The 12,482-nt window shown below is 40.2% G+C and overlaps 1 protein-coding gene across 3 annotated transcripts in view; it reads right to left on the reverse strand.

The window, feature by feature from the left end:
- The window catches only part of LOC108717893 (signal-induced proliferation-associated 1-like protein 2), a 175,521-nt gene that overhangs the window by 95,390 nt on the left and 67,649 nt on the right, over positions 1-12,482 (reverse strand). For all 3 annotated transcript variants that reach the window (XM_041564533.1, XM_041564534.1, XM_041564532.1), the window contains exons 5-6: positions 9,113-9,287; positions 5,542-5,645 (exon numbers count right to left, since the gene is read on the reverse strand). In XM_041564533.1, the coding sequence (XP_041420467.1) occupies positions 5,542-5,645; positions 9,113-9,287 (279 nt within the window). The remainder of the gene's footprint in view (positions 1-5,541; positions 5,646-9,112; positions 9,288-12,482) is intronic.

Below are 12,482 nucleotides of genomic sequence, written 5' to 3' on the forward strand. Positions count from 1 at the left end.
AATTTAAATCACCCCCTATCAACACATATCCTGCTGCAAAATGTTCCAACACCTGTAGGAATTTCTTCAGCGTGTGGTATTAGGACATTAGGAAGATACAGTGATGCTATGGTATATTGTTTTCCCTTTATACTTTGTCCCTGAGTGTCCGATTTTTGATCAGTTAGTAACCAATTTGTAATGCAATGAGTATCGCAGTTCCTCGTACCTTGTTTGGTTGGGGTTTGCTAATGTAACTATTGCTATAACCTTTGTAGTACAGTTTAGTTTTGGCTTTACATTTAAGGTGAGTCTCCTGTAACATTGCGATATGAATATTATGCCCTTTAAGTTCCAGCTTCAAGCAGTTTCTCTTGTGAAAGGTGTTAATGCATTTTACATTTAAGGACCTGCAGCACAGTTTTTTATCCTCCATTTATACGATATGTTAGCAAAAAACTATGTTTTATCCACCCTCCCCTGCCATTCCAGTGGGCCTTCTCCCCACCAGCATTCATTTTGACGGTACACATGTCATCTGCAGTGCAAGTCAACATTAAAATAAGCCAACATAAACAGAATAAACAAATAACAATTAAACAATGATACTGAAAGTATAGCTCAAATATTACTCTTAAATTCCAATCTGACATATCTTTAGTGTCTTCCCCAAGTGATAGTTTGGGTAAATAAAACTCTGCAACCTCCCCAAATAATTATAGGGAGAATCCAGAAAGCAGATAGATCAGGTAGGGTACGTGGTATGTATCTGTGAAACCAATAGGTTATTCAAGGTCTTAAAAAAAAAAATGTGTATGTTTGTCCTAACTCCTATGCCTAATTCTGCTTAATCCATCCATCAATCCATCTCCCTATGTTTGAGACCTTCACCATGTACCATCTCAAGTTTGCTATCCTGATTCCCATTTTCGTTCCTTCACTGTCATAGGCCAATAACTATTAGTGAACCTTAGATGGCATTACCCATCACAATTTTTTAAGCTATATGCAGATCAAAACAACCAAAAATAGAACCCCCTTAATTTGATTGCTTCTTAAGACAAACCAGAATTCTACATGTTTTTAATATAGATTCGCTAGATTATCCCTAATTTCGTTTCTTCACTTTACTATGCTTTTCCCTGCAGTGTCTTGGTATTTAAGATAATATTAACTATTGGGATGATTTATGAACATGAAAAAACTCAATTTGTGTGCCTTCTGAACGCACCAAATAATCTGCATGTTATTCAATTAGACAACACCTTAACCGTCATTGCAATAATAAAGATGCATTAATACCTGAACATATACAGTTAACAATAATCTATTTATCAAATTATATTGGGATTAGAGATGCATTAACCCCTGCACATATATATTTAGATAGCAGATACTTATCAAATCATATTAGGTATTAGGAAGTCTCTGCATCCCCGAAAGATCACTCAAATGTAAATGTTCCAACACAGTTTTAATCTTATCTTGCATCCGACTTGTTGTTAGACCTCCTTCTTTTCGATGGTGATTCCCATTCTTGGACCCTCGGCACCGGTAAATTGTCTCCATTATAGATCAGTTGTCTCCATTCCTCCAGCTCCATAGGCTGTACACCTACATTGAGACAGAATTGCTGCAAATCATCCGGTTCCCTCAATGTGTAGAATCGTCCCTCTCTTTGAGCTCCCAGGGCAAACGGGTACCCCCATCTGTATTTAATGCCTTTCTCATGCAAGGCCTTTGTAAGGGCCTGAAGAGTGCGTCTCTGCTGCAGGGTAATTCAAGCCTGTAAATGTAAGTTGTCCACCCGCGCGGGTCTTTTGCATAATTAGCTCCTTAAATGGGTTGTTCAACTTCCAAACACCTTTTTCAATTCAGTTGTTTTTAGATTGTTCCCCAGAAATAAATACTTTTTTCAATTACTTTCCATTATTTATTTTTTACTATTTTTCCAAACTCTAAGTTTAAAGTTGAATATTCGTGTTTCTGGTGTTTGAGTCTGGCAGCTCAGTACTTCAGTTGCAGATTTTGAACTGTTACAATTTTGCAACATTGAGTTGATACATTTCTCAGCAGCATCTCTGCAGTATTAGTAACAATTGTATCAATTCTAACCGCTGCCTATAATGAAACCCAGAGATTCTGCTCAGCAGGGACAAAGATAAGAAATGTATCAACTAAATGTATCCATTTAGAACAGTTTACAGGATCGGCGACCCCCCCTCCCAGAGCTGCTTTAGAAGGAGAGAAATGTCACTTTACACTTCAATTTTAGAAAAACCGTCACACATAGAAAATAGAAAGTAATTGGAAAAAGTTGTTATTTCTACCCAGTACGTTAAAAATACCTTGCAACGCAGCTTCAATCTCATTGGCTTTAACAGTCTCTGGGATCCCTCGTACACGTATATTGTTTCTTCTGCCACGGTTATCCAAGTCCTCCATTTGCCGCTTCAGGAGGTAGATAATTTTATAATGGTTGTTAGATCTTTCCACGTTTCTCTTAATAGCCAGCGTGTTAGCAATGGTCTGGGCTTCAATTTCTCCCAACTCCTCACCGATTCCCCTCAGCGTGTCTTTGATACCTGCCAACTCCACTTTCTGTGCTGCTTTGATATTACTCGCCATTTCCATCAAATCCGACTTAGTTGGTAGCAGTGATATCAATTCATATAAATCGGGTTGCGTAGGTGGTACCGGAGATGAGCTAAATGAAGGTGCCGGGCTGGGACTCTGGAAATTATTGCTTATGAACAGGAGCTGTACAGGAACATGTCCTCTCAGGTCGACATTCAGCCACGATGCCCCCCGATGCATTCATTTTACCAACGCCCATTTAATGTAATGAATTACTTAAGAACGGTGATGTAACACTAGCACTTGAAGCTGCATGTTTTCATTCTCACATGAAGCACAAGCATACAAATTCCAGCTTCCGCTTAACAGAGACATCTTGCAATTTCACTAAAATAAGAATATTGTTAATTGAAAGATAATATGGAAGAAGCCACTGATCTCCAAAAAACACTGTTGCATGTCTTAAGCAAAGTGAAGGCAGTATGATGGTTTGGGTATACTTTGCTTCATCGGGGACTGGACAGTTTGCTAACATAAATCTTGACACAGGTTGAGTAATGCAGCAAGGCAACACTGGAGTACCACATCCATTATCCAGAAACTGGAAAGCTCCTAATTACGGGAAAACCATCTCCCATAAAGTCCATTATAATAAAATAATTCTAATTTTTAAATATATCTTAATTTTTTTCACTAATAATAAAACAGTACCTTGTATTTTATCCTAAGCTGTGCAAGTCCATATTGGTTGTAAAACACTCCTTTTGGGTTTATTTAATTTTATTAAATGTTTGTAGCAGAAGATATGGTGATCCAAATTATGGAAAGACCCCTGCAATCATAATAATAGATCCTATACCTGTATAAAAGCTGGAGGTTCAGCTTTTATGTAGCCTCGGAGAATCTGCTCATATTGGGGTTTGAACATATTTATGTCATGTGAATCTTTATTGCTTCTTTGTTTATATGCCTTTTGTTATTTTTTTGTTGAGGAAGAAAACTGGAGAGAGTTTGCAAAACGGCCTAAGATTTTATTTATGTATTATTTATTTGATGGAAAGTTGCCAAAGGACATGTTATAGCTCAGTAGTGTAGAGTAGCCCATAACTGCAAGGACCTACTCCTTAGGTATAATAAGAGAGCCCTACTAACTCCGGTGTTCACTGAGACCCTTTTGGGGCCCCAGGCTCTCTGCTGCGGAGCAGGCAGGGATCCTACCCACGGCCAAGGTGGTTGGAAGCGTGGTACAAAAAGGCTCAGGCAAGGTCAGAGTCGTGTTCAGGCGAGGGTCAATGGCAGGCGGTAAAAATCAGAAGTCGATAACCAGGCAGGAGTCAAAAATCAATAAGGATTGCAGGAAATAACTTGAGTGGTGTCAGAAATACTGAAAACCAGCTTGGGCAATGAAATGAAACAAAAAGCGCCAACATCACAATGCACCATTATTGCGCATACGCGCCAATGACATCATATGCATGCATATTTTTGGATGGATTCGCCTAGAGGACCAAAGCATATGAATGGATGAATGTGCGCCGTCTCCCGGGTGGGGGTTAGCGGCAGCAACACCAAGCTGCCAAGGATTGCCCCTGATACTGTTTATAATATATTTGATTATTTAAGTAAAGTGATTTTATAAATAAAAAAATCCTATATCTGTACAATAACTGCTTATTCCATAGCCAGATCTATACTGTTACAATTCCAATAATTCATTGTTTCCAGATATTGGATACATTTTATCCCCCAAACATGTAAAGGTACTTTTTTTTTATAGTTTGTGTTTGTCCAGTGATAAACAATTCAGAGGAGTACAGATGGTTTTCTATTAATGTGTCACTGCCAGCTAAATAGAAGTTCATTTTTTAATAGTCTACCAACATCATTCTGCAACAGTGGGCAGTTTCTACATATCACCATCTCTATGTTCTTGATTGCATACAGTTGAGCAAAATCTTTAGTTTAGATTTTGTACACCTTTTCATGCTATTTTTTTAACTTTTAAAGGAGAAGGAAAGGCATCAATCACTAGGGGGTGCCAAAAGTCAGGCACTTTCCAGTGATTGTATTCACTTAACTGATGGATGGATATGGCTGGTGCTCCTTTCAGAAAACTGCCCCAGCCAGTTTTCTTCCAGAAATCCTCTTCCTGCTTCTTTTTCTACATGTGGGTGTGCATGTGCAGTAGAGTGAAAAGGAAAAGTTTTTTTTTTTTTTTTTTAAAAAAAAGCCATCTTTTTCACTATGTCACCCCTAACTGATTATGTGTTTCCTTCTGTTTTAATAGCAAGGCTTTTGGGATGGCTTGGGTACCCAGATGTTTATACATTCAGTGTCGGACTGGGACACCATGACCCACCTCAAAACCTTAGACCAGGGGCCAACCAAAGAACCATAGACCGGGGGCCCACTCTCAGTACTATTATTATTATTCTCATCACTCAACCTCTATTCTCCTAGTCTCTTTTCTTTACATACTATAATATATTATTCCATCTAGTTAGTCTCTTTGTTCTCAAATAAATAGGACATAGCCATGAAATAGGCCAAATCTTTAGCAGCATAAGGGCCCCCTGACACCTGAGGAACAGGAGTCACTGGCACTCGAAGGCAGGTGCAAGCAGGGACAAGCCCGTGCGTGTTTATTAAGCAGAAAAATTCTACATTTGTAGGGGTTTACCCCCGAAACATTGCATTTTTCTGCTTAATAAACACGCAAGGGCTTGTCCCTACTTGCACCTGCCTTCGAGTGCCAGTGACTCCTGTTCCATTGTACAATTTGGAGGGTGCCAACGTGCCGATCCCTCCATCACTGAGCACCAGTCATCCATTTGTAGGCCAGGGTGTGCGAGTGGACCCTCCGTTGAACCCCTGACACCTGAGCCCACTGGGAGTTTTCCTGGTATCCCAGTGGGCCAGTCCGACACCGTATACATTGTGCAGTCACCAATGTAATAATTCATATATGAACTGGGGGGAACATACCTGCTGCCTGTTGCTGGGCATATATGGAAGCATAGTTGACACATGAAACATCAGTTCATAATCTTTGTAAGTGGTGTACAGGGAATGGGTTCCAGTTGAATCCGCTTGAAAAAAACAAACAAATCTCAATTACATACAAAAAAGTAATCCCTCATCAAGGAGGGTAGATAGTTATTTGAATGACAACTTTCAGATGGGACATATCTGTATTCAGTAAATTTAGATTTACCAATTCCCAGATGGCGCATAAAAGGATAATTGTAGACACTAGTACACTGTGTGAGAGAGTGACTAAAGGCACATGTGAAAAGGCATGCTTTGCCTTTAATTACTCCCATTAATAGCTCCAGTAAAGATGTTGTAAACAGAGAATGATCCTCTTTTTAAAAATGTAAGCTATCAGATCCTGGAAGCTGGAGTTTTCTGGAAGGAACAGGCAGGGCAGTTACTCTACTCCATTAGTCCAGCTCAAATATTGCAGATCACTTTTCACAAGAAGCAGGTCTGTACCGAGGATCAATATAGGCCCTGGCATTTCAGGTGCACAGAGGCCCAATCAGCCCACACAGAGGCCCAAGCAGCATCCCACCAGCCCACTAAATACTGACACCTATGGCACAATCTATGGCACCTTTTAGCAGTCACTCTGGAATTTGCCAGAGCCCACAGTTTGCCAGTCTGGGCCTGACAAGAAGGCTATCCTGTGGAAGGTATTTAATGTTAATGAAACTGTCTCTCGGAGAAGGACATAGCAAGAAGGCTGTTTGTCTGTGTTAGGAACTCCAGAAGGACTGGATTGTTGTCTGCCACAGCAAGGAGCAGAAAGTGCATTTAACCAAGTGTCTGAGGAAGCTAGTGGAAGCCATGAGGCTGAGCAATCACCCCAAAAGAATTGTCAAGTACTGTGAGTACAGGGGTGATCCCAACATATGTGTTATTTTACTGGTAGTCCACAAGAGCCGCAGTTTAGGCAGAACGCATCCTATGTGTGAAAGTAGTGCTGAGTGGGAAGCAGTTATTTTTATGATTTTGTATACTGAATTAGACACCCCTGTATATAAACTGCCTTAAAGTGAAGAAAGCATCCTGAAAGCTTACACCTGGAACCAACTAAACCCAGGACTGCAGGGTTTTTTTTTTTGTCTAAATATATTCCAAATCCAAAGATTGTGTGCAGCTATCGGCTAAAGTTGTATTAATTGCCTGGAGTGGAAAAAAAATGGGTGGTGCTTTGGGGGAAGGAGCTAAAAGTTAGCATGGTAACAAGAATTCTGGCCAGTTACTGCACATATTAAAACTGCAGTATGTCATTGTGACCTTGGAGCAACACAGAAAATCAATCAAAAATCATTACTTTACCTTGGCATAATGTAATCTATATATTACTATACTTAGGATACCACCATGCCTGTTTATACCTATGTACATAAGCACATACAGTACAAATGTTGCTCTGTAATACTTCAACCATGTCTCTCTACTTCCTTCACCCCCCCCCCCCACCACTCCCAAATGCTTTCTTATGTTTTTAGATGTAGGATCACCCATGTTTGGGGGGACAGGGAGGGATGGGCTTGTTTATGATTTTAACAAGTTTGTGTTTTTTATTCAGTTTGAATGTTATGTGACTGTTTCCACAATAATTCAGGATTTATATTTGGTTACATTTTTGTCCTTTAATGTAAGTGGCCTCAATTCTCAAATCAAAAGAGCTCCTGATATTAACCATATGCAATTTATTAATATAAGCTAGACTTTGTAATTCTCCAAGAGACTCAACTTCTGGCACTAAACAGATTCTGTGTTAGACATCCAGAGTAAATTCACCAGCCCTCATCTGGCAAGGCAGATGGAAGCCTAAACTCTGGAGACTAAAACATCCTCAAGACAGATCACTCTCTGGATACTCTAAAAGTCATACTTCAAGAACAGCATCGGGTTCCATTGACTTTGCTTAGTTGGTAAAATATATTATCTGCCCAGGGAACTTTTATCTCAATATCCCCATTGTGACTGGAGCTTCAAATAGTGTTAGCCCCCTGACCCTAGTTTATACAGTAGCTGCTATCCCTATTATGACTTTCTGAATGTTTATTGAATAAATTTGAAAATGCAAAGGGATTAAAAACATCTACAGGTTTTTACAGTGACAGAAATGGCAAGATTAACAGAAAATGCCACTGTAATACACAGGATTAAAAACTGGGAATGGTTAGTTATAGAATCAATATATAGAGAAAATACATTCACTTAATACTTTAAGAAAATCTATTTTCAACAGTCAGTAATGCAAGGCATTAGAGCAATATTTGGATTAAAAGACCTTTCCATGGTCATCTGTAAATCAAACTATATTTCTAGAAAAGCAAATGACATTAAAACAAATTTAGCAGGTTACTGCTGGTCTTCAAACCAATGAAACCACTGGTCTGGATGGACTCCCAGTCCCTTGGAACTGGCTTCTAATTAAACAACTATTCCTAAGCTACTAGACCTTTTTAGAATCAACTAGAATTTTATTTAGAGGTCAACTAGAATTGTTTCTAGTTGACCTCCCTTCTTCATGATAGAATGCAATAATCACACTTAGGTAACAACTCATAGTAAATATTAAATCATATATGGGCCTTTAGAGAAATGGAGGGGTTTGCAACCATTACAGGGCTTCACATCAATAGAAATACTTTAAATCAATTCTGTTTCCCCTGAGCAACTTTAATATCATGGCTGGTTTAACCTAGTGCATCCAAAGATGCTACTTGCACTTTTCTAGAGTTGCATTCAGCACTAGTGTGTCCATCCCATTTCTTGTGCCTTTCGTTCTGACTGCAGGCTGTGTCTAGAGGCACAGCAGGTTTGCATCAAAAGAATCACATGCAGACATAATTTTGATGCCGAGGCCCAGAAATTATGCAACATATATACACATGGAAATGTAAGCATGATCAGGTCCAGACGTGATTCCCCATTGCGGCAGCAATTACACTGGAACTGTGGGGGCAATGTTACATTCTTTTTGTTCTAAATGAATGCAAAGCACTGTGTAACTTCCTGGCATGGAGGTTCTCAATTAATAAACTGCAGTGATTAATATAGCTGCATCCACAATTACTGTTGGCAAGCATGGTGCTAGGTGCTGAAAGCTTATACTTTGCATCAGGGGCGTAACAGCAGCACGCCGGGCCCCAACTAGAAAAATATTCTGAGGACCCAGCACATATAGGGACTCTTGCCCACACCAAGAACCCCCCAGCTGCTGACAAGCGGAGGGAGATTTTAACACTATAGAGGAAACAGACCCTGTGGTTTGGGGCCCCCTATTCCCTGCCCCCCCCCGTGACAGCGGCGTCTGCTTCCTCTATAGTTACGCCATTGCTTTGCACTACCCTGAGTTATATACAATACTCTGCATTCAACACTGCTTTTAGGTACAAATAAAAACAATATTTTGATGATAATGCACTTTAAACAGTATATTAACCATATAAAATCTGGTTACTGGTACGCAGTAAACAAAAAGACTGGAAGACCGGGAACTGATGGATGTTTTGACCAAAAATGTTATACTCACTGTTGTTATCTAACTGAGCTCTATATTTACTAAATCCCTTCAGTCGAACTCGCTGGCCTAATAGATCAAGGAATTCTTCAAAAGCAGGCCCAGCTGTTTCATTATTGTACATTTCTTCTTCTGTACACTGTCCAGCTTTGCAATATAAGATGCCAATCTTGTGTTGAAAACTCAGCTGAAATTAGATGAAATGTTTAAATACTTGTACAAAAAATCATATCTACCTATATATTTTTTTTAAAAAAAGACAGTACTAAAATTTTAAAATTAATTAAAATTATTACAACAGTGATACTGTTGTCTATTTTACATGCACATTACTCACTGAAAAAGAAAAAAAATCTAACTCTACCATTAACATCAACCTCTGTCTAGCCAAACAAGCCTTTTTTAAATATATAGTATATTTAAATATAAAGTTATCTCTGTATATGTGCTCTTCTCAGTTATTAATTCTTTATTATCTAACAAAACACGCCGTCATGATCCCCTTCTCATCTGTAACCTTACAAACAATAAATCACGCACTAAACTTGGCAACAGCTGGTAAATCTCATTCCTAAGAGCAATGGCACAAGGACAAATTTTATGAAAATACTTTGTCAAATCGATCAATTAGAATTACATTTTTATTGTGTTTTCTTTACACATTTTCTCATGAGTAGCAGAGATCACTCCATGTAAGTGATTCACATGCAGCAAGTCTAAAGGATCCAGATGGAAAGATATTTTCTAGTGATAGGGTTTGTCAGGAACTCAGACCTGCAATATATTGGCCCCTGCTCCTTCTGGTTGAGCAACAGGAGGTAGTGTGGATAATATCAATAACTGTCAATTTTCCTTGATAACTGATCCAGTAACAACCTATGGCTGCAGGCAATAGCCCAATTAGGGGCTATATAAGTCTGCAGCTTCCAACAACCATTGCTGGATTATTGGCCATTTCTGCTGTGTCCTAGCCACCTGAGTTCTTGTTTCTATACTGACTCCAAGAGTCCAGGTTTCCTGCCTGTCCTGACCTTTGGCCTGTTATATGGACTTTGCCTCTTTGCTGCCAGTCCTGACACTCAACCTGTCTTTGTTTTTCTGACAGATCCATTTACACTCTTCTACAGAGCTCTTTGTATTTTCAGTTTTTATTTAATCTTTTATAGTTACTCAGCACATTGTCTCTTGTCTGATTTAATGTGCATTTCTAACAGGGTTGAGGATTTTCTGTGCCATCTACTCATATACTCCAAGATCTCTCTGCAGATCTTGATTACTGTTGGTCAGGTCTGGACAAGGATTGAAAATACACCCTGGCATTTCAAGTACACAGGCAAAATAACCATCAACGTACAGTATGTGATTTACTTATTTATTATAGGTGCTCTGCAGTGGGGTACATATAGTATTATTAAAGTGCTGAACTCCCTACTATAAGCACTATAATATTATTAAATAAGGTAGCCAGGATGAATCTACTGCTCATATTTTGGTTTACCATTTACAGCAGTCATCACAACACCAGGTACAATCAGGTAAGTTGGTGGGTGAGTAAAGTCAGGTAGAGTGTTGCCATAATGTAGTGATTTCCCACCCCTTAAAGCAACAGTATACTTCCTTTTCAATATGTAGGACTTGTTCTGACATATGCATATTGTTTTAATCATAAAAAACTATTGGAAAATAGGAAAATGAGGTTGAGGCTGCAGTAACAGATTGGGGCAACGGCAATGGACTGGAATAGGCACTGTGTCTGGGCTGAAGGGGCCCACGAAAGTCAGGGCCCACCAACTTTTTTTCCTGGTGTCCTGCCAGTCCAGTACAACCCTGTACACAGGTTTACTTGTCGAAAAACAAGTTGTTTTGCTTGATGCCCCCTAGCCCCAAAAATAAATTCTGCGGACGCCCATAGAACTTCCCACTGAGCACAACAAAGGAATCTCTGGGTGTTGCCATCAGTTTGGGAGGGTGCATATGCAGTTTTTCTAGGATTTCTTTACTATGTATATACCCTGCAGAACTGCCAAAGGGGAACTAAAGAGAAGTGTAAATATATTTTCACCTGTGAGCCACATTCAAATGTAAGAAGGGTTGGGAAGCAACATAAGAATGAAAATAGTGTCAAGGATTTGGTAAGGGGTGCTGTGGAGACTGATGAGGGAAGGGTGAGTCCTTGAGGCCGGAGCTGTATGTGTCTAGGGAGTACGTAAAGGGAAGGCGGGAACAGGCTGAAGAGGGCGATGAATCAGACTGGAATAGCTGCAGAGCAGAACAGTATGGAGAGGGTGAACATCAGGACTGGACTAGACAGGGTGAAGAGGGTGACAACTCAGGACAGGACGTAGATCAGATCAAACTGGGTACAGGATAGCGGGAGGACAGAATAGCGGGAGGACAGGATACGGAAGGAGACTGGGGCAGAAGGAGACTGGAGCAGAAGGAGAGGGAGGAAAAGGCAGAGCAAAGGTACAAGTTAGAACAGGAAGCAGTAACAGGCAAGGCAAGGTCAGATCAATGTCAAAGCAGAAATAGTTTAAGGCAAGATAAAAGGTAGGAATGGAGCAGAACTGGGAGGGAAAGACTAGGCAGGAACAGAACAAGGAAATATAAGGAAGAAAGATTCAAGGTAGGGCAGAACAGGACACGACAAGGCAAGGAGGCTAGAGCTGAAACCTTTAACTAGGGACAATGCCACACTGCTAGACTAAGAAACAATGCTCCGGCAAGGAGTGTTTCGAGGACTGGTCTAATAAAGGGCAGAGTCAGCCTTGATTGGCTGACTGCAACCATCAGGCTGCTGCTGGGCTGGGGCTGCAGAGGCCAGGAAACATATAGTGAGCATCCCTACAGGCTGCTCACCTGGCCCAATGGACAAGGCAACCCAAAGGTCCCTGGCTTGAATCCTAGCAGAGCATGACAAATAGTTCCTGAGGATGCCAACGAAGGGTGGTGATTGGCTATTTGGTAGCCTCTATGTGGACTGGAAGCCTATAGAAAGCTCTATTTGGCAGTACACATGGTTTTTATGCAACCAAACGTGCCAACCAAACGTGCCTCCAAGCCTGGAATTCAAAAATAAGCCCATGCTTTGAAACCACTGGGAGCAACATCCAAGGGGTTGGGGAGCAACATGTTGCTCATGAGCTACTGGTTGGGGATAACTGCCTTAACCAATAAATATGTATTCTTACATTTTATAGGACTTATTGACACAAGAAGATCCCCAAGCTACCACCACTTCACCTTTCAGAGTATACTTGGGCCTAAAACACATATTTCATGCAAATTGCTAGAAATTACACCAACCTGACTGCTATTATGTCAGGCCCACCACTGCATCAATGCCTCACTTAGGATGGAATTATGGGGGTAAAATGCAGTA

Source organism: Xenopus laevis, chromosome 5S (genome assembly GCF_017654675.1).
Source record: "Xenopus laevis strain J_2021 chromosome 5S, Xenopus_laevis_v10.1, whole genome shotgun sequence".
Classification (NCBI taxonomy): Eukaryota; Metazoa; Chordata; class Amphibia; order Anura; family Pipidae; genus Xenopus; species Xenopus laevis.